At 39.6% G+C, this 27,942-nt stretch overlaps 1 protein-coding gene across 8 annotated transcripts in view; it reads right to left on the reverse strand.

The window, feature by feature from the left end:
- Window positions 1-27,942, reverse strand: part of RBMS3 (RNA binding motif single stranded interacting protein 3) — a 711,881-nt gene that overhangs the window by 248,685 nt on the left and 435,254 nt on the right. For all 8 annotated transcript variants that reach the window (XM_074860846.1, XM_074860855.1, XM_074860836.1 and 5 more), the window contains one exon: window positions 13,492-13,583. In XM_074860846.1, coding sequence (XP_074716947.1) covers window positions 13,492-13,583 — 92 coding nt within the window. The remainder of the gene's footprint in view (window positions 1-13,491; window positions 13,584-27,942) is intronic.

Genomic DNA, 27,942 nt, shown 5'->3' on the forward strand with positions numbered 1-27,942 from the left:
TCTCAAGAGTGCCAATTGGAACAGGGTAGATCATTCTCTTATCAAATATGTTTTGCATGTCTCAATGTTTTTCTTTACATATTATTTATGTGAACAGTAATTCTAACAAAAAAACCTGCAAACAACCAAAAACATGAAAGGAGAAATAGTAAAATACCCATTTGCTTCTCACAGATCTGTAACTCAGGACTATATTTCTCGCCATTCTGTCTTCATGGTAAAACTTTTTAGCATTGAAATATCTGCATAGATAATACAAAGTTGTTGGTGTTTGGGGTTTTTTTTAAATAATCTTAAGGGTACTAAAAAGCTGTCAACCCCATGGAACCAAATCTTCATTTCTTAAAGCATGTTAGATTTTGTCATGACTGAAATAAATGTTCCTTAGAGCAAAAATACCAAGATTTAATATGCTAGAAACTCATCTACCCTCTACTGGCATTTTCTCATTTCCACTTTTCTTTGTGAAATGCAGCATTTTAGAAAGCATTTAAAGTTTAGAAACACATAAATTTAACTTACTTTCTATATCTCCTATTTAGCTTACTATATTTTTTTTTTTACATTATTTTTATACACAGCTAGAAATTAAGCTCTAGGACACCTGGCAAGACTTTCCTAGCACAAATCAAGACACAGAGCTGTCACATTTATGGTGTTAAACAACAGAAAACAACCAGTTGGTATAATCACTAAAGACAAGCCAAAGAATTGAACTTTAGCTGTGAACGTTTGCAAACACTTGGAGGGTCATTTTAAAACTTGCACTTATAACATCTGCATTTGACTCTAGACCTGGTAAAGCATCCAGAGATTTAACTTTAAGAGACCAAATGAAATTTAACAGTTCAACATACAAAATAACGCAGTTTATACACTTGCTAAAAATAAGAGCTTCTGCTGCAAACTCTAGGGTGCTCATCAATTAACTAAAAGGTAGTAAAATACACATATTAGGCAAGGTACTGCCCAACTGAGAGATGGTACTACAGCACTGCAAAGACCCTCTCTGAAAATAGTGTACAGCTCTGCTCAACCACATTCCAGAGAGATAGATTTTAAGTAGAAAAGGTATAGAACAGGCCTGTTGATCAGTGGAATATCACAAGAAGAACTGGACTCTTGTAGAAGAGAGACTTTGCCTGCCTTGTGCAACATCCAGTCAGCTTGGATCCAAAATTCATGTAACTGCAACAGAATGGTAAGAAGTATGGAGGAACACCACGAAAAGAGTGTGGTATATTTACAATAGCAAAAGGAAGGATGCAAATGGGATATCATTCAGCTTTACAAATGCCTCATGTGGATTGACAGAAGCAGAAAACACTAAAGTGAAAGGACTGCACTCACATGGGACCAAAGGGGAACGTTACAGAAGGCAAGACATTTGTGAAAGCAAGGATGACTATGAAAAATTCCCAAAATATTAAGTGAAAGACTAACACATAAGGGGTTATCAAAGAAATACCAGCAACAAGCAATAAATAGTATTTACAGGTACATTCAATGCCTGATCTGATCTATGGACCATTAAGACTAGGTGACTTAAGAGGGCTGTGTTTTGTGAGAGGTTTTTGTCACAGTATAAAGTGTTTCAGGTCTCAGCTACTATAAATTCAAAAGACCTCTCACCAAAGAAATGGAGGAACCTTTAGTAAAATCCCATATAAAGGATAAGGTACTAGATGATGCTCGCACGAAGAAAGTGCGTATGTTGCTACTCTGTCAGACTGTGTCCTTTAGATAAGCCTACACCAGGCTTCCCAGATGTCTTGCGATCAAAGAGATCCAGTACAATAGTCACTTACAGGAGTGCAGAGAGGTACCCTGGTAACTAATCTAATTGCTGACATAAAACGTCCAGCCTCTTCAATGTAGTCGCATAAACCAATCTGGAAATTACTCAAGAGAAGTGAATAGAATGCAACAGCACAATCATGTAAGATGAAACTATTTATTTGAACTTCAAGCAAAGCAAAGCAAAGTCTGCATCCAACTGTCCTTTTCAACATAGAAAGCCTGAGTTCAAGAAGAATTAGAAAACTGATCATACAAAAGAGAGCTATTACGTATTTCAGCTAATGAAATTTTTATTCTGAAAGGGAAACATTTCCATTGCCATAGGCCCAGGAGCCCCAGGAGAGAGGGCAAGGTAGCAAGACCCCTGCAACTCCATTACAGCCAGATTTCCACCTGGTTTGGATCTCTTCTAGCTACTTTACCAAACCCATGATTTTACCATGTGAAATGTGCTGTACAATAAGAACGTAGTTTGACATGAATTAGGTCATGCTATTAGCAGTGGTGACCTTTCACTGATGAACAGTTTTTAAGCAAGGGAAAAGATTTTTTGGAAGCTAAGATGCTGCAGAGACCCTCCCTTCACTAACTCCACATGCTGCTTCATGCTGCATTGCTATAATAAAGCAACACAGCCATATAAATGATAGTCCTGGTTTTCTATAACAAGCCATAATTGGAGTAGGTGACTAGGAAAATGTTTAGATAAATGGTGGGATCATAACCTTTTATGCAAAATGGACAAATAAGTTATGGAAATATCTGGGAAACCCTGAGGCTGTGTAATTCTATTTCAAGCCATAGGCACAGTTAAAGCAGACAGTAAATCACTAAAACTCATCTCAGACTTTACAGTTTTGTTGTTGTTTTTGTTTTTGCCAGTTTTTGCTGACAGATGGAAAAATACTGGCTGAATGTGACCAAGCCTTAATTTACCTCTAATTTCCTTCCTATTTCTACAGCACATTCCTAAAAAACACACAGCGTTTTATTCCCAGTGCTTAGAAGAATTACTAGTAAATAGTCACACTCCCAACAGTATGTACTATAAAAATACCACTGCAATACTTTTTGCTACTCATGAGAACTGCATTATGTTACAAAATCGTTTCAAGAATATTTCTAAATGATCATCTATAAATGTGTGCATACATTTATATAAATATAGTTACTTGAGTACTTATCAACTGTGCATGCACATGCTAAAAACCCATATGTCTATATACAGAGAGACAGAACTGAAACAACATCATGTATTAACTAATTGGGATAGTAAAGTGGCAAAGATACCTTTGAAGATGGTGAAGCCTTTCTTCAAGGCATCTTCTCTTTCCTTACCTGTTTATCAGCTGCATTTAAGAACCAAGAATGATTTAACTGCATGAAGAAATAATGTCTGAGGCAGACTTCAGTGACAACTCTCAGAAAGGTGTCCACTTCTGAGGAATTCAAAGTCAAGTTTTTCAGCACCAAGCCTTAACTATCCCAACTCCAAAATGTTCTGACTTTGAAAATGAAACATCTCATACTCCGTGTCTTCACTATTACTATTCCTTTTTGAATCTTGATAAAAATATCAGGATTGCAGATGACTGACAAGTGGTCGTTATTGAACACACCCAGCTTAGTTACTTTACTGGCACCCAGATAAGCAAAGTTATATCCATTCTAACAGGGAAAAAATATACCTCCTATCAAATATTATATCCATTCTAATTCTGTGTTCACCTGGGGGAGGTCCAACTTTTCCAACTACAAAAATGCATTTACAGCTGCTATCATCAAAGTTTTCATTTTTCTCCATGGTTTTCGAGATTGCAAAGTTATGAGGTGTAGTCCAGGAAATAACTCTTGTACCTCCATTACTGCAGTGTAAGGAGTGTCTTTGGCAGATGTAAGCATCCCAGAGGTCCCCAGGACATCCCTCTGTATAGGTTTTTTGGGAATCAAACAGATTCCGGCCTACACAGCTAGAGAAAATGGCAATTTAGGGTCCCTAGCTTATTCCATGTGTCCACCATTTTGGAATATGGCTCATAAAAGGGTCATTTTCCTTCATGAGCCCTAGGCAAAACAGAACAGCATTAATATACATCCTTCCTAAATAAGGATTCATCTACACAGCACGAAATCTGCTGCAGTCCTTTCCTCCTTCTAGATGTGAAGGCACATGCTGCAGTATTGATGGTAGCATCATGCCCAAGCAGTGAGTGCAAGACAAAATGCACAGGGGTACTTCAGTAGCCCCTGGAAAAGGTAATGTCCTCAAGTCTGCTTGACAGAATTGGCCAGACATCGATCCACCAGTAGCATTAGTTTCAGGTATTGTACAGCAATATGACAGTCACTAATTTGATCTAAGATTTAAGGAAAACTGAGATCAAACAATCCCAGAATTTAAGGCAGGCATTTATAATGCTTTATTTATACACAGATGTGGGGTTTTTTTTTTCCATGTATTTCCTTTTGACACAACACTGAAAATATGACCTCATACATGGGGTTGTACTTTCTTCACTTGTTGTTTTAAAGGAATAGTTATGTTACTTTTTTTTTTAAAAGACTTCAATTATTTCTGGGGTACATTCTTCTAAAACTGACAGTTCTTATTTAAAAAATTTATCTTCCTAGGTTTAATCAAATATGTGCATTTATCCTTGTACAATGAGGACACCTTACAAAATATCTGATACCAGCCAAATGTACCTTTCCTCTGTCTGTCCATTTTCCTGTTTCCCAGGCTGCAGCTCTACACAGCATTAGCAATACTCACCTCATGTTCAGCATATTGATATAAAATGACCCTCTAAACTTCCTATCAGCTGTGCTCTCGTATTACAAAAACACTGTACCATGCTTCATGTTCATTACTTAGCAACTGCTTCTTGCTTCTGAGAACCACATCCTTATTTACGCATGCACATCTTGGCGTATCTTTCTTAAAAGTGGAAAAAGAACAGGGATTAAGGGAAGTTATGATTGCATTTTATAAAATCATAAGTGGCATGAAAAAGATTCATAGGGAACAAGAGCCTTCTGTCTCTTCCAGTACAAAAATTAGCAAGCAATCAACGGAATCAACATTGAATGTCTAGAGCAAGCAAAGGAGATGGTTCTTCGAAGAACATATAGTTAGACTGAAGAATTTCTTATGGCTGGATGTTGTGCTGCCAAAATGGCATGATAAATTCTTTATTTGGGGGTGGGGAGGCAGTTCTACAGAAGGCTATTCAATACAAGCTCAGGAAACCCCATACTGAAAATTGCTGGAGGCTAGGAGAGTACTCTGGGAAAGTATCCTCAGATGCTTGCCTGGTTCTTGTACTCCTCTGTTGGCAAGTGCTATAGCACACTATCAGAAAGAGAATCTGATGTCAGAGGGACCTTTGTTCTGGCCCGGTATGGCCAGTTTTACATTCTTATATCACTTACACTTATTTTGATCACATCAAAGTTAGTCTAACGTGACTGCAAATAGAATTTAACAGTTCATATCATCATAACCTCCCTTTCTGAGCACAAACACATAAAGGGAAAGACCAAGGACTAAAAAATTCAGTGACCTGCTGTCATGACTCAGTTTGTTGCATGTATCATGAGGAGAACGTAATCTGATAATTTTATACAATGGAAAAATAGAGGGTTTTTCCAGTGACAAAAATTATCATTTATTAGTGAACAAAACTTCATCTAAACCCAAATTTATTTAGATTGCAGCCACCACTCAGACATGTCGGTTGAATGGGAGACATTCATTAATAAGGAAATAACAAGCAGAATATTCACTAATACAGTAGCATTTAGATATTCAGAGGGGGATGCATATGTGCACAGGGAATATCTATGCATATTACTAGTAGATTTGTGTTTACTGGCAGAATATGCACCTGTGTGTTTCCAGGTTGATAAGCTGTTACACAGGCACTCACATCAACTCAGAAGAAATGCTACTGAAGTTTGCACACCTGCTTTCCAAATCAAACAAAATAATCTGAAAGTGGCCTGATTTTCACACAAATAGCATCACTTTGTTGAATCTGTATCTCAGTCCAGACGAAGTGGTACCCCAGAAAGCATGCACATATCTTCCCACTGGTGGTCATGTGAATCATCTCCTCCTCCTCCCGAGGAAGCATGCTAGATACAATGATTTTTTGTTTCTCACCTTACAAAAGCATCGTCCTCATGCTGAGCTACAGAAGAATATGATTAAATGACATGTCACTGAAAGAAAGGTTACGTCCATTTTCTACCACAGTAATATTTTCTAAAACCACAGTTTTTTGATCATTTCAGAGTGCACTGGGTTTTTCCTGGTGAGTAAAGATGTGCTTACTGAAATTAGAACATAGTTTCTCTCAGTCTGAGCTGCAGATTCCCAAGCTGCATAGTTGTGGTCGGATAACTCCTCCATGGGGCATTTGGAGTTTCCTGAGTATGGAGGGAAAAAAGAATTAATCTGACTCCAGTGTTTAACTCATTTGCAGGACTCAGATTTCCTGTTCTGCAAACATAAAGGGTTTGCAAAGAGTGCGTAAGAGCTTCCAAGATGTATAGCTGTACGAATCCTAAAGATAGGGAGCCCCATTCTTCTCTCCAGCTTAAATTGCCAAAGCTCTGTGGATTTCAGCTGTATTATTACCAATTCAAATGTGTTCCAAGTCAGAGGAAAGTCAAGAACAATGTGTATTTATGAAAAAAGGCCAATTCTTGTTTGGCTGAAGTTCATAACCTGAAAAGAACCCAGTAATTCCACTATTCTCCAGCCTAAAAGTTGGCTACATCTTTCACTTATCAGCATCTGTTCTGTGGTGCAGGGCATGAGTAGCGTGGAGGTGGATATATTTACTGATTATTTACATTGCAATTTTCAAAGGCAGAGGAACGTTTTAATCTTAGATGAAGTTACAGTATGAAAAAAAATCAAGTCAAACTAGAAACTAAAGCAGTGCTTGAAAAGGGAAGTAAAATACCACGGCAAGGTCTATTTGAGGTGATAGCTAGAGAATAAACATGATTGTATGTGCCGTAAGATTTTCTAAGCTAACTTAGTGGTTAAGAAAGGTGCTGAGCTAAGATTTTTGGGAACAAAGGAACATAGCACTGACCTAATTCCTCTCCAACAGTAAAGTCCCATTCACTTCAAGAGAGTAGAATTATGCTAAGTTAAGCACTTCTGAAAACCCCCAAAGAAATTTTTGTGTATAAATCTGGCAGGTGTGGTACAAGCACTGCTGATGCACATCCCCTTTCAGACTGACCTACATGTTTTTAGGAGCAATACAGGCAAGTTTGAAAGGACAGTTGGATTTTAATATCTCCAGGATTACTTGAAGTTTTTCTTTCAAGGTAATGCATTCTATGTTGGGTTGTGAATGTGCATCTAAAAGCAAGAACAAGATCATTGGCTCATTTCATGTTGGCTATCATATAGTTCTCAGGTAGAAGCATGAAATTTTCCAGGCTAGATGGGACTATGAAGTCTCTCCATATGTCATGCATCTTTGCTATCACCCCAATCCATCACTGTTTTTACAAAGCTGCTCACTGCTTTAGTCTCAATTGTCTAAGAATCTCGTAAGACACAGTCATCTGCTACCACAGATTTTCTGAACTTTAAAGTTAGCACTTTGCTATAGCACATCTGTGATTTGAATCCTGAATTTAGACAGTATCTCATCTGGAATAAAACTTCCAGGTTTGGAAAGGCACATCTTCCTAAGACATTTTTTGATAAAATCTAATACAAACAAATAATTTAGCATCTCTTCAATGCTTTTACTTTGTCAATCATTATCCTTTAAGGAATGGAAAAATATCCTATATTTACAAAACCTGCACTTAAGGGCCAGTTCCAGCTGGGAAATTATGATTTCCCCATTACAAGAGTGAAAGATAGTTTATGCAAAACAACAACACAGGTAAGCAGGTGAGAGAGGATGAGGAAGGCACGGCTTTGATGAGTGGCACTATATGAAACTTGGGGCTTGTGGTTATTGCTTCTGCAGGACTCCTTTGGTATGGTTGACTTGGTAAAAGAAATCAAAGGAGAGAGACACCGGCACTTGTAATTTCCAAATCTAAACCAAACCTTTCACTTCCTCCCAGCTATATTTTTTCATTGTCATTTAACCCAGGATTGTTAAAGATTCAGCTCAGTATTGGTCAGTCAGTATGTACTATGCACAAGCACAGGGAGAGATAGTTAACATTTTAGGAAGATAAGAGGAGTGTTCACTGCAGAGTGCTCCACACACATACACCCAGTTATGCCAAATGTCTCTGACAACTGGTGAAGAAGCAGCAGCCCACGTCTGGCTGTGCAATTTGTTCGGAAACGCCGTGGAAGGTGGCCAGCATCAGCACACCACAGTTCTCGGCTTCTCCTACATTGCTGAGCATGCTGGGGTTTCCAGAGTCACCAGCTTCTGCTCTAGCAGCAAATGAAAAAAATCTTTTACAGAGCCAATACAAATATTTGACTTCATAGAACAGTTTGCTGGGGTTGGGAGAGGTTGGAGGGGGTGGGGGGAGAATGATCAGATAATTAAAGAATGGGATTAAAACGAAGCCTGACAATTTCAATATTGAGCTCTAAAAATCCTAGCATCCTGCTTTGGTATCAAAAGGAAAGTTAACTCAGTCAATATGGCTGTTATACACAAATACTGCACAAAAATGCAAACAAGCAGTATCCTGAAGTTTGGTTAGCTATAATTTTCAGACATTTCAATCATGAATTAAGAAACCTTTTGTGGGGTTAAGTGTATCAGATGTTCAGTGTATAGGCTGTATTTCATATTTTGTAAGGATAGCATTTTTATTTAATATTTTCATGAATTTTTAAACTGCAAAATACAGAGAATTAAAATTTCCCATTAAAAATCTAGATTTAAAAAAATATTAGGAAGAAGGCTTTTCACTGGACGATCTTTCCATGTTCTGTAGTTTCCATTTTAAGGAATGGCCCTTTAGAGTACTGGTATATGACAGAGAAAAAAGGGGAGTAATTTAAAAAGAAGAGAAAATGAAGCTGAAAAATGAGTAGGCAGAATGGACTTATTTGGTCAGCTGACTCATACTAAAGCAATTCCTGAAACCTACGCAAGAGCCTGGAAAATAAATAAAATTCTTCTGTGGGATTTCCTTTTCCTTGGTCCTTGGAGAAAAACTATCTATTTAACTATAGAGCAACCAGCTCTCTGTTCCTTTTCAGAAGCTCTTATGCTTGGTTCTGTCCTGTGGGAAACAGCTCCCTTTTATGTTTCACCTAGATGGTGATTACTTCTTGTATTTAAGCTTCTGCATGATGGAGAGATGAGAAAAATATCACACAAGAAGCAAAATCCTATTCTGTAATTCCCTTGTCGAGCAAAACACATCAGAGCCTATTGGCACAGTCCTTTTTTCAGAATCAGTTCTTTCAGTGTACCCTCTGGATAACAATTATTGCAGCAGAGTAGTCAAGAAATGTTCCTTGGACTTAGACAACTGCCAATGCTAATTAAATATTTCTTCAACATCCATATTTCTCACACAGCTGCTGAGGATGTCTAAATGCATCACAAATACAAAAGGAAAACCCAGAGAAGACACGCATCATCAAATACATTTTTCCATCCTTATAAATGCACTTAAATAACAGCAGGATTGAAAACACCTCCTTGGTGAATGTGTTTGTTTCAACGCTCTTGATGGGCTGCTAGATATTAAAGAAGCTATTATATACACTCTGCAAGAACCTACCTTTGGCTGAACTTCCACTTTACGCAACTGTAGAGAAGACTAGAACTGGAAATAAAAGTTGGTAGAGAGGGCCCTAAAATGTCCTTGAAGGTATAAACTGATAGCACAGTCCACCAACTTCAGGCTGACACAAGTTCAGACACTCAAATTTATTTAGACAACAGACTTCTATTGATTCTTCAGGTGATTTAAACTCCCTGGTATCATTAAAAGCATACATATAAAGCAGACTAAGAAGTGTCCTCATGAATATGTAATTCTGGGTGAAGGACTATTGCAAATCCCAAGAATAGATGTGGCTACAGATTTTATTAGAACATTGATACGTTTTTCATGTGTACTAGCTTCCTTGCCTACTTGTCTGAGCCAACTCCCATATTACTAAGATTCTCCTTATAAATTTTCCATGTTCTGTCTCTAACATTTTTCTAGAAAATGCAGGGAAGGAGCAGATGGAAAAACCCAAACTGATATATAAGCCATGCCCATAGCATTGTCTTTTCTGCGTCATGTTTGTGTAGACCCTAGCACACAGAGACAAACAAATCAGTTATTCCTGTGAGATTATCCCATGGCATATTAGTTGTGCTGCTTTTAGTAGGAAAACAAAAACAAAAACCCACCTGGACTCTAACAGCCTGGACAAGAAGGCACTACATACATACAAAAGAATCTGCATGTCTGAGTTACTTCCAAAGGCAAGCAGGAAGCACATCATAAAATAAGACAGGACAGCTGAGAAACCATCACTCAGCAGCTCCATAGCATTAATCCTTCTCAATAAATGAAATTATTAATAAGCACTTCTGAAAATGATGGACAACTTGAACTTCACTGGACACAGGACAGTGGCAGTAGTCAAAACTTCTGCTTCAGGTACCTGTGTGAGGGAAATGCTAGAGGCAAGGTGACAACACACATGCGTACAAGAGCCTCATGCAGATCTCACAGGAGATCTGTTGTCATGGGAGGCTGTGAGGGTCCTTGTCTCACCAAGCGGGCAGCTGTCCATGGGCCCATGAGACCTCACCTCCCAGCTGCCACCACTACCTCTGCAGGCATAATACTGCTGTTCCTCTCCTGACTACTTTACACCAGGCTGGAGAGCATCCAAGAGAACAAATAGAGAGATTCAAACACGTTTAATGATGTTTTCCCCTGAGTAGGGTTATGGGGTATATTAGCCTCAGCAGAATGAGTTTTCCAACAGTGATGGGACTTGGAGCATCAATCCACCAGAGTTTAACTTTCTTCCAGAGGCAGCACTCTGAAACAAAATCAGCCAAAAAGGTGTCCAAATGCTATAAAAATGAGGGAGGTGCCTGTATTTAAGCATCGATAAAATGAGTATATTTTACTCAAGTATCCACAAGATACTTCTGCTAGCCAACATGGGTGGGAGTTCAGCTCTGCTTTTTGTTTTTCAAAGAAGATTCCTGGATTTCTATGAGAAAAATTATATTGTGTTAGAACTACAAAAGAACTTCTCTTTCTGAGCAAGATTTCTCTCCAAGAAAACATCACAGACTATACCGACACTTAAGCATACTTTCTTTCGCTACTGGAGAAGGCCAGTGCACTGCAAAAGCTGGCCAATGCCTCTTTCACCTTTACTCAAAAGCATCCACGACTGGACTGAGATTTTTGACATTTGCTGAACACAGGTTGCAGTGTTCTCCTGGGCCTCTACACGGGGCCGTTTCACTGCTTTGCAATGCAGAACAAAAGATACAGGACACTGACTATTTTTTAAAGGTATGGCATGCAAAAGGCTTATGTAGTTTCTTCACACTTACTCTCGTTTCTTTGATTTCATTTGATAGCCACCATTCACCACTAATTAAAGCAGTTCTGGAAACAAAACTGCTCTGGATAAACTTCCAGAAGTGGAGGCTAATTTATTCTTCTGCCTCTGTCTTCAAACCTCTTTGGAGCCCTCACTGTTAATTCAGATACTGGCAGGTAACATTGTCTTTCAGTCCTGTTACGCAACTTGGCTTCCAACATGTGCAAGAACTAACATGTTTCTCCAGATAGATTTGCTTTCCCAGGCTTGTGCCTTCTTCACAATGTGAGGTACTTCGTGTAGCGTTGTCTCAATTTCCTTTGAATCCCTGTTTTTCTAAATACTGTGATTTTTTTCAAAGATAGGAAAAGTCAGTCGTATATTTATTTTGAACTCTCAAACGCACTAAAAAGCACCTATCTGGGATTCCAGACACTATGGCTAAATATTAAAAATACAGTCAGCCTTATGCAAACAACGTGTACACACCAGTCACCTCAAAATCATGCAGGACAAAAAACTACTCCCACCACAGATCCCCCAGAAAACAAACCTCCCACTCTGAAAGCATCAGACTGCTTTTAGCCCCCAAAATACTGGACAATCCAAACACACAGTATTTTAAGACACCTTCTGTTTTGGTATTTCCACACATGCGAGTGCTGAAATTGTTCATTGTTCTGAATCATAAGAATACCAAATATAGATTTATCTTTCAATCCTATCTTTAAATCTCTAATTTTAAATCTACAGCTTTACAGATTTATGTAGTTAAGAGATCCACTCTCCAGAAATGGCTGTTTGATATCAACCAGTAGGACAAAACATATCTCCCGTCTTTGGTTTCTTTTTCACAGCTTGACTAATGCATCAAATTGACTATATTTTAACAAGAAGATGCAGTATATCTGAGAAATAAAATAGCACAGTCCTTAGTAGGTGTTCACATTCTTCAGCTTGCCATCTTTTACCCATTTGAAGCAAGTATTTTTTATCGCCACATGTCAATAAAACCTAAGAGCCAATAAAACAGCATAGCTTGCATTGTGGGGCACTGTTAACAGAAATACATGGATAACAACCAGTTACTTTAAGACACAGTGAGTGTAATTCAGTAGAAGGCAAAAAGAACCTAATTTACCACCAAGGATTTTTTTTTTTCTGTTAAAAAAATTTTTTTTTAGTATGATGTTGAAAAACAAAGGTTTAAATGGCCAGTATTCCTTTAAATGGCAATCCTCAAACGTGGTGACTGTTTGATTTGCCTCTGTTTTTGTAATCACCTGTTTGTTTTTACTGTGTGAGATTCTAGGCCAGCATCATTTCTGCAGAGACTACATCAGACAATACTAAAGGCTTTTTGTGATTCTAAGGCAAGGCATTTTTGAAGCACAAAGCAACTGCTATTTTTGCTGGCCGACACAGTCTAGAGCCCAAAGACACATGATTATGCCTTCAGAAAGGCAACAGCCGGAGCACATGACAGTCATTTACTATAACCCCTCTCTCCCCATCAGCCCCTTTGCTTGGGGACAAAGGACAACTCCAGGACCAGAGTATCTGAGCTCACTGTGCTTGCTCCAAGACGTACAGCGTGGCTCCTGCAGCCTCTCTGAACAATAGACGCCAGTCTCCTCCAGACAACCTCCAGCATCTACTCTTTCAGCAACCTGCTACACTTCCATTTACATCCTCAAAATAAAAAGACAGGAGAAGCCAAACCGAGGCAGATCAAACAAACTTTCCTTATGTTCAGTCAATCACTCCTTCAGAGAAGTCCACCAGGCACATCAGAAAAGAATAATTACTCCAAGGCAAAGGAACCAAATGAAGACAACTCCAAGGTGAAGAAAAAGTAACTCTTTCACAGTGCAGTCTGTACAAAGGCATTTCCAACTGCTCTGCCAGCCCAGTGCTCTGCATCTTACAAACCTCTCCAGTGAGAGGGGCAGAGAGAGACTATCAGAGCAGAATCCATTGCATGAGACACAACTCTCAAGAACACAGACAAACCATAGGATGAATAAGGTGCTGGAGACAAAGAACAAAACAAATTGGAATAAGCAATTCAAAATCTTAAGAAAAACAGGAGCAAAATAAACTCTTGGAAATTTAACCCAACAGCTCAGATAATCCAGTAATAACATGGCTGCTCTTACCTTTGCCATCTGCGCCTGCACGCCATTTGCTTTCAGAGATGCTACTGCTTTCTGTGCTGCTGCCGGACTGTCAAAATCTACAAAACCGTAACCTGAAAAATAAAGAGATAAATAAACATTTTCATTATTATTCATGTGTATGTGCATAGATAAAGATTATTTTTATAAAGAAGGAAACCCTTTCCATTCTCTCACTTTGTCTCATAGTATTCCAGGCTGCCACCACCACTGGCCATCACACCTCCATTTCTCACCTCTTTCTTCCTGAACCTAGTGGAGTTTAAAGAATTGTAATGACCTGAAGCTTCAAAGTGCAGGAAGGTATGCAGCAGAAGGGGAGACAAGGCAGCTCTTTGCCTGTTTTAACAGATAAAAGGTCTTTGGCAGCAGGAGGGCACGCATTCACAGGGCTCTGGTGCTCTGGAGTCCTGCCCCATCTCTTCCATAAGAGGAGGCAGCAGTACGGTCCTCCCTGGGATACAAAGCTACAGCTTGCAATAGCTGGTTTTGTGAGAAAACAACACCGTTTCCCTGTTCCTTGAACCCATACGAGGATTAAGCTTCAGAAGAGGAGGGTAGCAGGTCCCTGCAGCAGGTTGGGGCCATCTGTGTAGGGGCAGGGAGCACAGTCTTCCAGCAAGTGGGAGCAATTAAGGGAGAAATCGCAACCTGCTCTTCAAGTGACTGCCAGATAGCTCTAGAAGATGGTACGATAATAAAGTCACAGCCTGGTTAAACCACATCCTTTTCATCTCACCGCCCTCTCTGCTGGAACAAGGGCCAGGTCCCCACCAGGAACTGCTTCAGGGTATCATCTGAACAGCAGCTTAGTGAGGTTAGATCTTAGGGATTGGCAAGGGATAATCATCTGCTTTTAAGTGGCTTTCCTACTCCCAGTATTTGCATTAGTTTAGTTTATTAATCAGCCAGTCACTTCCTATCCTCTCTTCTTCCCTCTCTTTTTTCCTTCCTTTAACCAGCAAGACTGGTATGTTCAAGCAAGACCAGTGCTGTTAATCCCCTACTGGATATCAACAACTTTGGAAGTATTTTTATTTTCCCAAAGATACAAAGGAGGGCAAAGAGGACAAAGAATGGACTTTTCACAACTTCTAGTCACTGAGCTATCTCTGATCTTCAACAGCATTCAAATGTCTTGCTCATAAAGATTTCAAACAGAGTTAGGAAGATTTTAAAATCTCGCCAAGCACCTATTGAGGCATCTGCATATATTTCACAATCCGTACAGGGAAAACACCAGACTACATCTTATTAAGCGATTACAGCACAGGTAGGCATGTGCTGCTCAGACAAGCTGTGGCCAGGAGCCACCTCTTTGGCATGTCCCTGGGAAGCCATACAGACGAAACTGAACTGCCTGAAAGCTTTAACAATATTAGCACAAGCATATTTATAGCATAGCAGCTCCTTTGCAGACATCTCCATTTACTAGGTCAATAAACATCATACGGGAGGCAACCACAGATATGCTTTCCTGCTGTATCCATTTTTATTTCTTTTGCCAGCCTTTCTTCCTGCTCCTGGGAGGCCTTATTGCTCTCCTCTCTGCATGAAATCTAGGTATAAGAGTGCTTGTTTGTGATCACCTTGCCCCCCAAGTTATAAAGATCTCTTTCTTATTATTTTGGTATGTATGCACTACTTGATGCATGGGTTAGTCCAATGATGAAGGAATTTTGTGCATATGGACAAAGTTTTGTTTTCTTGGCTTAAATCTCATTCACAAAGTTTTAAGAAAATGAAAAAGAAATAAGAAAAAAGAAACAGCCAAAATTGTTAAAGAAACTGCTGACTTACTTAAAGAGTATGAAAAGTGCTATTTTGATAAAAGTCAAGATCTGAACCTTTCCGTTCTTTTCTTCCCTCAGTTTTCTGGGTTTTTTTGGTTTTGGGTGAATTGTTTGGTAGGGCATTACTACAAATTGAGGGAAAGCCTAGAAAACTGCACACTGGGACAACAGATCTAATAAACACCATCATGAAGAAGCACACTAGAGTTGGGTCAACTTGGGGAGGTAGGGGGTGTTTTACCTGCTCAGATTCCCCCATTTGATATTCCCTTTTTATTGCTACTAAGCCATTTTTAAATCAGCTTGTTCTACATCGCATTTTGCTTTGCAGTGTTATCCGAGCTCTCTCTTCACTGCAGAGCGGCAGTGAAGCTGATGCTGCTCTGAACAAAAAACATGCTACAGCAAGAGTCCTCCCTGGATTTCTCCAATGCCTTTGCCCTTTGGGAGAGCAGCTTCTGGGAGCAAGAAGCAGATACAATTAGATGCAGCTTCCATCTTGCTAGGTGAGAGATCCTGACAAGAAGCCAGAGCTGCCAAGTGGGAAATCTGAAATGCCTCGGGAAGTCATTGAATGGCTTGGATCAAACACAAGAGCAAATTATTTCTTAGGATAGCAAGGTGCTCTTCTCAGGAGACTAAATTTCTTTGTATTTCTCATCATGTTCGTGCCCAAAAACTAGGAGGTGAAAGTGCAAAAATAAGTTTTAATATTGGCATTAAAACCACATAGAGTTAGATTTTTATATTTATCATCAGTGTGTAGTGCAGAATTCAAGTATGCTTTAATAGAAGGGAAATGATTTTTAATGACTTTCTAGACAGCACGGTAAGTATTCACATCCAAGTTAGTACTGCTTGTAAATAAAAACTGGAATGTGTAAGAATACTCTCGTGTTGTATTATAGAGATCAGGTATATCTTAACAGTGAATTATTGAAGATTAACATCAGTCCATAATATCTAAAACCATTAATATCTTCTAAACATTTATTCAATGGGCACAAGGGGCTATATAACCATAATAGAGATCCAGTGAGAGTCTTGAGACAAAAAAACCTTGCATCTTTAGCTGCCCATTATGCATTCTAGTATTATTACTCCCAGTCTCTCTGCAAAGCTGCTTTTTTTCCTTCCCTCAAGTTCATTTTAATTCCAAGTATTTTCTTCTGGCCCTTCCCCCTCCCGATACATCTCTCCACCACACACAGAACATCAGGACAAAATCACTCCATGGCTAAAAACCCGTCCAAAGAACATCAATCTGCCGCAAGGGAAGCCAAGTTCCCAGGCTGTTTCAGCATTCAAGTATCCTTACAAGAACCCTGCAATGCTATATAACAGAAAACCAGGCATGCTGCCTTTCTGTACAGTTTATGTTCTTCCATGTAGATGTTTATAGCCTGTGTTGGTGACCTACACTAACATATTTCATCTGTTTATAATCTCACTTCATTTTTTGGGTCTCAGGCACTAACAAAGTAACGCTGGCTTTTTTCTTTGGGTTTTTGGGGGTTTTGTTTGTTTGGCTTTATATACTTTCCAGGGTACATCAAGTTTAGTCCCCACAGAAGCTAAAGCTGGGTCCTGAAACAACCCTTCTAGTTCTCCGAGTAGCATAAATGAATCCCCAAACTCCCTGTGCTGAGAGTCCCTCCCTTTTGTCCCAGCTGTGGCTGGAGCAGACATGGGCTGTGCTCCCCTCTGGCCCCACCAGCAGAGCTGGGCTGCTCTGGCTGCCCCTGGCATGTACATCACAAGCGGGTTTGGCTGCTCCAGCACCCATCCCTACTCAAGTAACTGTTCCCTGGCTCCTCCTGGGAAAAGGCAGCAGGCTGGCTGGAAGCATCCCCCGGGAGGGATTTAGGCCAGAGTCTGCCAATTGGACAGTGCTGCTCTAAGAAAACATCTACATCTCTTTTTCCTCTTTTAAAAACAAGTGCAAGCCCCACCAGCCCCACCCTCTGCTAGCCTCAAATTCCACAGCTGCTTTTTTTCCTGCCTTTTTGTGTGTGTGTGTGTGTGCACTGTCTCGTAAATATTCTGGTCAATGGATTATACTCCCCCCACACACACACACATTTTTGTGCAAAACATCATGAAAAACGCACTCAGATTCTAAACCAGGACCTTCAGACTCTGCTCATATGAATCCATCACCACCACAGGAAACCGAAACTATTTCCCCTTTTTTCATGAAGCATCCTGCCCTTTTCCTTTAATAGCTCCAAACGCAAATAGGGAAAGCTGTGTTATCCCCTGCTGCTTCAAGAGACAGGAATTGAAATTTATCACTAACGTGAGCCCCTCAGCTCAAGCGTACTTATACTGAGGGTGACTCCAGCACGCCAATGCTACAAGTATTCCAGGATCGCGAGGATTTTCTGTAGAATGACGTATTGCTGGTTTGTACATGCAAACACACACACAAAAAACCTCAAGACTATCTAGATTAATTGTTAAATCTTTCCTCTCAGAAATAAAATGACTGTAATTTTGTTTGGACTGATGCCACTAGAGCTAAATAATTAAATTTAAGGAATAAAAACAGTGGTTTTGTACCTGTGGGGGAAGAAAACAGCTAAACATCAGCAAGCGCAAGTTTATAGCTAGCTGCAATAAGTGCTACCCAAGTACACTGGCAGACACTGAACATCTCTGTCTCCTATAACCTAAATGGCTGGGGGCCTCCCGGTCTCAGTTTCTCAGTTCCATAATTAAGCTTGGCAGCAGGTTCAAATGAATTAAAACTGAATGTCACTATTTCCTCAACAAATCCCTCATCCTTGTTTTTTCTTACTTGTCAGGAGAGGACCAGCTGAACAGCAATTAGTGGTAAGCAGTGCAGTGAAAAAGAACCAAGTGTACACTAATTAGGTCACTCGCCAAACACGTTCATTTCATTGGCAGATTTAATCAATGTTTTCCTGAAATGTCTTAAATCTCCTATGCTAATTTAAAGTTTTGTTATTGTTGTTACTTTAAACACAGATGGGATGCCTGGAGATTTTCAATTGCTTTCTGCAAATCCATTTCAAAATAACAACCCTCATACAGTATATCATCGAAATTTCGGCACAGGTTTTAGGAAATGGCCTCTAATTTTATGCCAACATTTTTGTGCCTGCAAATACCTATGGGTGCAATTTTGTGGATTTAAGTAATTGCAGGTGTGTAGAGCTCTTAGACATCAAACTCTGAATCGCCCTGACTGATGGGGTACTTAAGGGTATTGCCAAATAATTTAAGGGACTGCCTGCCACTTGTGGTTCCCACAGTTATCGCAAAGTGCTGGAGTGGTGGCACACAGCAAAGGGGAACTCCCATCGGCGCATGTGGGCTTCACAGTCCACCTCCAGGGAAGCTCCACTCATATAGTGACAGGCCCGTGGGCCTGGCTGCCTTTATGGAGAACTGAGGCAGCTCCTCTGTCCCTGCTGGAAGCAACATTAGTTACTGGAAGTGAATGGGAACAGAGTTTTCAGGGTATGCTGGAAGTTTGGTCCCCCAGTTAGTACTTATAGCTAGCACACCATGGTGCTTTTTTGCATGGAAGACTCTCTGTCAGCAGACATCGTTGCTGTCGCCATTGGAAAGGGAGCTGTCACGGCTGCTGAACTAATCTGCACACGCACTGGTGGGGCTCTGCCCTGACCGCATGCCCTCAGGTCCTCTCAGCGGCTCCCTCCTTCCTGCTGAACCGGTTTGCTAATGGCCACTGAAGGGTGTGAAAGAGCAACACACAGCTGGCCACAGCTCTTCATCCATCCCAGCTCTGTCCTGATGACCCATGCAAACAGACAAGAAAAAACAAGGGCAGTAGAAATATGCTTTCCCAGAAGTGAGGAGCAGAGCGCCTTGGCACGCTGCTGAGCTGGAGCTCTGCAAAGGCAGTAACCTCTGGCAGGGGGCTGAGAAAGGAGAAGCCATGATGAATGAGGGAGGATAAGCTAGGGCTGGTGAGCTCTCAGCTTCACCCTGCCACAAGGCCAAACATCACGTCTGACCTCTGACCAGGTGCTGCTTTAAATCACTTGAATTCAAGTCAACTAGTACTCTGCATTTTCCAACTCTCACACACACACTCAGCCAGGAGACTGGCATGGAGTCTGTATGTTAATTCAACTAATGTGCCTGGGTAAATGATCTTGTTATTTAAAAAGTACCTAAATATACTGATGGGGAGCTCACACACGCTGAGGAGCTCTTTTGTTTGCATTGATGTCAACAAACTCACTTTATCAAAAGTTTTAATGCTTTGTTTCTGTAGGCTAGTATCTTCCCATCGATAGGAGAACACATCCAGCCTGACAGACGGGAAATGCTGACTCATGGCTGTCCCACACAACCTTCGTATGCCTGCACGTCCCTCTGTGCTAGCGGCTGACATGGGAGTTTGAGGGAAGCTACAGTGAAGGAGGGACTCCAGCTCTGCCATTTCCCACCTTGAAGAGTTTGACTTTGGCATGATGACTTTTTTGGCAACATAAAATTTGTGAAATTTTGCATAAAATTACATAATAGTGGAGAATTTTCTTTTTAAAGGTAAACCCAAATTTCCTTACGTGTAATTACAGCAATTCTGTTATACCTAAACATGTTTTTCTACGTCTGATGTATCAGACCACTTGGAATTCTCCATTCCACCAGGATACATCATCTTTTTAATGTAAGGAAGTTTCCCATCCTTGTTTCTGGCCACGTAGAATTCAATATATCAGATCTGAAATCCGGAACAGACAAGACTGAGCATATCATACATGTTGGGTCTTCAAGAGGTGTAGGGACTGTTTGGGCAAAAAGGAGGATAATGTCATTTTAAGAGAGTGCTTGCTTTTTTCATTAATGTTTTTGTTAATGTTGCTTAGAGATTGGAAATTGAAAATCACTCCCAAAAGGGGCTGTGATGAGGGAGAGGAGTATCAGCCTAGGAAAGAGGCAGCAGTCAAAATTACTTGTTGAATTGAGAAATCATGAAATAAAATATATTTATCACAAATACCTTTTTTTTAAAAACTTTACAATGTCACCTCCGTACATATCTGTATACATATATGCATACATTTAAAGACACCAGCACAAAGTTTTTACACAAATATGTATATATATAATTAGGCAAATATATAATAATCAGTGAGATGTTTCTCCTTCACGCTTAGATGAAACCACTTGGATTTCATAAGAATCTACGTCAATTTTTGTTGTAAAGTTCACTTTTGCCCAGCACTTATTTAGAGGGTCTCTTAAAAGGCAGTATTCATTCTGACAATGAGGTAGTCCACAAAAAAGTGATTATCCAGTAATTTACTATGCAATTTTCAGACATTGTTTTATGGTCAGATAAAGAATCAAATTAAAGTCTTATAAGCCTTGGAAAATTACAGTTAGCAAGCAAAGAGGTTGAATCACCCTTGAACACAAAATCACTGAAAACAGCTTTTTCTTTCATTGTTCAAATTGTGCTAAAATATTCCTACAGCTCCAAATGCTCGGAGTAATAGTAAAATAGTCTACATTATTACTATTTTTAAACCTCTACTTTATAAAAATGTTCTCAGTGGTTAGAAAGTGGTGAATCATCACCTTTTAATTAAAACAGCTAATATATAGTTAGAAAAATAATTGGAAATGGAGAGTCTTAAATGAGAGAAAGAAAAGATAGTCCCTTCATTTCAGATCACTCCCCAGAGACACACCTACACTGTTAAGTATGCATATACAGCTGAATTTTTTTGTTTGCTTTAGCTTGATATGGAAATACGGCACAAAACTGTCACTTTGATTATGTTCCTGCAGTGATTTCTTTTGCCTCTTGCATTATTTGAATCCCCTTTATAACAACAGAACTGGAGAAAACCAGCACTGTAGGTAACTAACAAACAATTTTTAGACATCTGTTTGCAAACACACTCTTAATTTGAACATTAAATTACTTTGATTCAAACAGAGTGTATATGAATGCAGGTTATTATTAATTGCACAATTAATGATAATATTTACATGCAAAACCAAGTATGGAACTCGTGATGATCTTTTCTTATATTTTAAAATATTATTAAATTAAAACATTTTTGCACTCTCCAATAAGTAAAGGTAACAGTACAAAGAAACCTGTAAAATTTTGGTATGTGGGAAAGAAGTACTTACACAATAAATAAATAACCATATGTATATACATATGTATGTGTATTTTTCTGGAAAGTAATCCTTCCAAAAACATACTCTCTGAAAAAACAGAAGCAGACCTCAAAACTGACAAAAGCACTCTGTGAAAGATGGTTGCAATAACAACAGCAAGGGGGAGAGGGGGTGAGCACTACAAATTTAGCAAATATACCTATCAAGAAAATGATGTTGCACTTGACTACCCTCTCCCAACATTTACACTGCATTCCTGGCAATTCAGAACAACAAAGACTGGCAAACTGGAGAAAATTCTGGAAGGAACACAAATATAGCCGTAAAAATCCAGATTTTGCGAACAGCAGAACTCTATTTGATTATCCCTAACAATACGCCAAGTGTTTGGGGCCTTAAAAGTAAACCTAGATGTGAGTGAGTACCTATGGGCAACAAAACTGCAGCACATGACCAGCATAAATAGTGAGACATAAGACTTCATGAGGATCTGTCAAAGAACGAAAATGTTGGTGAAAATAAACGGAGAGGGAAGTTGAGAAATATTTCCTGGTATTCTGCTAACAGCACGAACTTGGATTAATCATACAAAGCCAATGATGGAAAACTCATTGCTCGAGTTACTAAATATGGACTGAATAAAGAAAAGAACATATTGTAAATCTTGCAGTGGCAGAAGGACAAGAGATAAACACACTTCTCCATCTTTAACTTTTGAAGTTATTCTCTCTGCAAGTCCCATTGATTCACTGTCAAAATCCAAAATGAACTCTATTTTTAAATACAGGGATACCTCATGTCTACAATTTCCATGTAAACCAAGATATGATTTCATATTACAGTTATTTAGCACCATAACACTTCTTATCGGTGTATTAGTTATATAATGTAATTATTAAGATTATTTTTACTAGACTTGTTTAGCATGAGACATTCATTGTGGCTCTGCAGCTGAGCTAAATTTCACACTTGAAGCAGTGATTGAAGAAAGCAGAATGTTCTCCCAAAAAACAAGTACTCCAAGAGCAGTGCTTAGTTACATATTTACATAAAAGGGAGGGAAGGATACAATAGCAGTTTCTTCCCTTGACTGAAGAAATACTCAGTGACTCACAAGTGATAATATTTCGCAACACCCAGAACAAAATAGCCAGAACTTGCAGTTTCAGATTAAGATCTACTTTCAGCAAGAGAGTTACCATATCAATTAATAGCTTCACTGGAAAACTCGAAAGGAATCTCACAACCCCAACTGAAAAAGGGTTCACTTTTTAAATAATTATTTTTCATATTCACTTTCCTCTGATTACAGCAACATCCAGATGCTGAAGTTCCAAAATACCACAAGAAAGACTATTTTCTTGGTATTTCCAGCCGGCAGGAAACACTGACACTCTCATGAGAAAGTCTGTTCTTCTGAGGTTTCATGCTCAGTTATGCAGACTCCAGAGCTTTACTTAGCTTGGATAATGTTTGGGTAAGATATGAAACCAAATCTCTTGAGATTTGTCCATCACTTATTTTAGAGCTGAGCGACTTGAGTAAAAAACCTGGTGTACAGAAACAGTTTAGGAAAAAAAAAAAAAAATCATTCAGCCATTATCTCTGAAAGCTCCCAGTGCCTGTGCAGACAAACTATTTTCTCTTCTAAATACTGGACCTCAGTTTAGCCGAAGCTAAGCAAGTTATCTACCAGCTCTTCACCAGAAGAGCATATAACCTAAAAAGCTCTGAGACTAACTCCAGCGCTCCCATAGACTGTTAGAAACGAATGTTAATATTGTCATGCTAAGCCCCTTTCAGGCATGTTATCTGCACGGCACTCCAGCAGGCATTTATGGACAGACATGGACAAAACAGAATATCAGTGGGAGCTCTGCTTTCAGTCTACGGTATCTACAGAAGACAGCAATGAAAGAAAAAAAATGAAGTCCTTCAGCAGTCAACTCTTCCAGCATTAGTTTTAAACAATGATACTATTCTAGGAGGCAAATGAGGATGTTCCGTATCACCCAGTGCTCTTTGTCAGAAATGAAATATTCCATTCTCTTCCTCTCAATGCTGGATTGCTCAGCAATCATAACGTTAAGTAACTGTAAATACTCACAAGTAGGAAGAAACAATCTGACAAGAGAGATGCACTTGGTGATCACACTGTGATTACTGTACTTTATTAAAAATAATTTTCATTTCAGTATGTTTTGACAAGAAAATAGAAAGCATCTTGTGCAGGCTTCAGGAAATATTAAAATAACCCAAGGTGATGAACATGTTATTATCCAGCCTGTTCCAGAGGGAGGATGCTCAAGTACTGAAATGGTTTTCATTTCAAATAGACATTCATTTTCAAGACACCACACTTGAAAAATTGGACTGTATATTTGTCATACAGTAAGCAGTGATAAAGAGCACAGCAATTTATGTTCTTTATGCAAACCACTTGTAATTCAGAAAACAACTATAGTTTCTAAAAGGCAGCAAAGTGATAGCACTTTCCCAAGAAAGTGAAATGTTTTTTTCATGCCAGTTGGCCAATTCTGGCACATCAACCTTTGCTATGATAAACATTTTGGATAACATGCAAAGAGCTCCTATTCCAACCCATCAACACTCATGATGTCTTGGAGTTTTAGGCAAAGATGAGCAATACCTTCTGAATATTTCATGATTCTGATACTAAGAAAAGGATCCTGATACCACCACCACCATCACGCTAAAATACCAATGACCTTCTGAGCAAGAGGGTAGTGTGCTTTCAAGAAATGGTTGGTGGTCACAATCAGCATTGCACCTGTGCTATGGAGGGGAAACACAGCAGGGATGGGCAGCACAGAGCAGGATAAACCACAACACACGGTATGAACAAAACCCATGTTAAAGATACCGTGTAGATGCAGTGCCAAATGATTTTAGTCTTACACAGTATTTCAGACAATCAGAATTTAAGTATCCCTATAGTGTTATAGCTATATTGCCCGTCACTGTTTACAGGGTCTTCTTTTTCTTTTGCAATAGATCCTTTTGTGGTTAAATACCAGTTGCACCTTCTGAGCCTGTCATGATATACCTGCCACATCTATCTGTAGCCTGAAGTTCAAAAATGCTATTATTATGGTAGCCCAGAAATTGCTATTAGTTTTTCAGGCTGAGAAAGAAAGAAAAAAAAAAAAAAAAGAATGGAGAAGAAATCACATCAGAAAATCTCTTTTCAAGATGTCCAATCCATTTTCTCAGATTTGAGATAGTTCTACAATCTAGGTAAGTGGAAGATGCAGATAAAGTGGTTGAAATACTGGCTTTTAATCTAATCTGAATTTCTGAACCTGTAAAGTTTTCCTATCATTACATACCTCAACTATATGAAAAAGAGTGATATAATGTTTTAATCTTAAGCAAACACCTTTCTTTCTGTGACTTAAGGTAGCTATTTAGTGTTATTTTGACTGTCAGCTTGCATTTAAATTCACCTGCAGGTACAGTACATGGCAGTCACACCCCACAGAGGTATGATGAAGGATGCTATCTGGAGGCCATACTGAGGCCGCCTGGATGATGACTGTGAGGCATCAGGAGATCAAACCAGCAGAAGGAGAATCCCCTGGGCACAAGTGCCAACATGTAGGAAGCTTCTTGCACACTGAAATTCATGTCCACAACAAGCCTTCACACAGCTTGTAGAGAAAGAAGGCACAAATACAGGACTGGAAGAGTATCCTGGGTCTTTCTGGAAAGTGCATAACTATAACCCTACATACACTAGATGACCACATGGGGTCACACCAGTGACTCATGTAATTTCTCTAATATTACCCTTTACCTACTGGAAGGATCTCACCTAATACATCCTTGTACCATATTTGTTGCCTTCATAGCTGTGCCCATTTTTGGCTTGGACATTTACAAGATCATCAAATACTTCTGTCATCCTTTCTCTTTATTCACTATAGATAAGCTTCCAACTTCCTATACAGAGTTTTTCCTATTAATTCCTAAGTAGATGATTTTACTATTGGATTTGTTCCGTGTTTCTCACAATCCAGTCTTCAGGATCATCTAATTACCTTTGTGGTTACCTAATGCTTCCCAACTTTGTGTAACAAGCAGGTATTGAGGAACTTTTGGTAGCAGTATCATTAAAGATGAAATGGGACATCTGGAGGGAATGGCTTTAAACTGCAACAGGGGGGGGTTTAGACTGGACATTAGGAAAAAATTTTTCACAGAAAGAGTGGTCAGACAGTGGAATAGGCTGCCCGGGGAGGGGATGGAGTCACCATCCCTGGATGTGTTTAAGGGTCGTTTAGATGAGATGTTGAGGGATATGGTGTAGGGGAGAACTTTGAGAGTAGGGCTGATGGTTGGACTCGATGATCCCAAGGGTCTTTTCCAACCTGAATGATTCTATGATTCCATATGCCTTAAAAAGGGAGAGGTAGGTGGGTGTTGCCAGAGATGCTGACTGAGATGTCCAAGCCTGCATCCAGATCATAATAATATCAGCAAGGAGCTACACAGCAGTGACTTGCCTTAGTAGCTCTTCCTAAATGTTCAGGTACCTTCTGAACATAAAAACATTTTGGTTAGGGTTTCTGGAGAACCTTACAGCTTTAACTAAAGAGCAAACTCATTGACATATATGGCCAGTGAAAGGCCAAATATACAATGGAGAACAGCTTTTACCCCATGAAGCCAGTTTAGAGAAAGGTATGAATTTCAATGCTTAATAGTATTATATTACAAAGATAAATGGGAGGGAGAGGGAATTTATGTGCCAAAATATTATTTTTAAAAATGAAAGTGAGGACAATTCAGATATAATAATATTCTCTTATTTACGAGGGATATTTTATCCAGAAAATGGCTGAGAGATGCCCAAGTCTGTAGTAGGATCTGAGTTTGTTTGCAGAGAGTGGTTCATTATCAGCTTGGTACATCAAATAAACCAAAATGAAAGAGAAAGCAGGGAAGAATTTTGCCAGGACACACAAACCCATCAAACATATTTTGTCCAGGAAGCCAAAATGCATATAAAAAGATATTTTAAATGCCCAGCAGCATCCTCATACACCGTATCAGAGAAACAAAGAACCAGCAAATTAGAATTATTTTTTAGTCTTTCAAGAAACGGTGCTAAATCTTACATACTTGTGTGTTCTTGGTCAGTCACTTGGCCTACGTTTATTATAGCAGGCGAGACAGCTAACAGTCAAAGGGACTGCAGCGCATCTCTTACACAGGCGCCAAATACATGTTGGTGTTGTCAATACGGAGATGTGTAAATGTTTTGAGACTGAATGTCTGCTTCCTGTCAACAGCAAGAATTAGCTAGATGAATATCCGGCCCGCATGGTTGTGCTTTCTTAGAGTATAAATATTGTGCTACAGAATTTGCAGGCTGCTTGTTTTACTGCTGGCCTGTTGCTCTCAAAGCCATTTTAGTGACCAAATGCAAAGGAAAGCAACTTCCCATACCCCCACTAGACTCTGGAAGCAGTGAAGCGTGTGGGGAGCAAGATGATGAGGTACTAGTTGGCGGAAAAAATTAAGGGAAGCACACAGTTACTCAGGGCCCATGACCAAAAGGGTGTCCACAAAAGGTAACCCATCTCATTTTCATTACGCAGAGATGTCAGCCTTGGCAGCAGCCTGCTACTCTACCATTACACCTTCCTAGTCACTATTTTGTATTCCTGGGGTAGACCTGGGACTCTTTCTTCCAGAGCTTCCATCAGGTGACACAGGCAGGTGGTACATGGCATACCCATTATTTCTGTATTTAATGTCATCAGAAGATCCTGTACTGGGTATTTCTATTACATAAAGAAGATATTGCGTTAATGACCCTAACAACAGGTATATTTTTCACTGCCAAAGGACTGGGGTGAGGGGCACACAGACCTGCTCACTATATCTGTCTGGGAAAGGAATACACAGTCCTCATGTTCTTAACCCTCAGGGTGGCAGTTGTCTAATTCAAGTAATCATTCCCCAGAGGTGCAGATGCCCTCAGATGCCGGGCTTGGAGCCTTTGAAAGAAGTGAGAATTGCCACTCTCATATTTAGTCAAAGGGCACAACAGCCTCATCCTCCCTGGTGCTCTCTCCTGCACTGGAAGACAATATGAGGTTCCTGCAATAGACACGGAAGATCTTTGGAAAGAGGAAAGCTTCTAGTCTTCTAGGAATCATACCATCCTTTCTTTTTTCTCCCCGGATGGCTTGGAGAAACACTGCACCTGTACAAAAAAAAGCAGCAGCCTTTCTTTGCCTTTATCTAGCAACAAGCAGATGGGGTAGATGAAGGACCTCATGCAAAACATGATGGTGTGACATGATGGGAGATAGGCTACAGTATTAGGCAGCCTTTCTCTCCCTTAGTCTGCACTGCAACTACATCTAACTTGGCATGCCCACTTTGCTTTCCTAGCAGGCATTTTGTCACTGAGGAAATCTGCATGTATTGCACCAAGGCAATTTTGTCCCAGATAATGAAAATTAAAATC

The sequence above is a fragment of the Strix uralensis genome, chromosome 1, assembly GCF_047716275.1.
Source record: "Strix uralensis isolate ZFMK-TIS-50842 chromosome 1, bStrUra1, whole genome shotgun sequence".
Taxonomy (NCBI): domain Eukaryota; kingdom Metazoa; phylum Chordata; class Aves; order Strigiformes; family Strigidae; genus Strix; species Strix uralensis.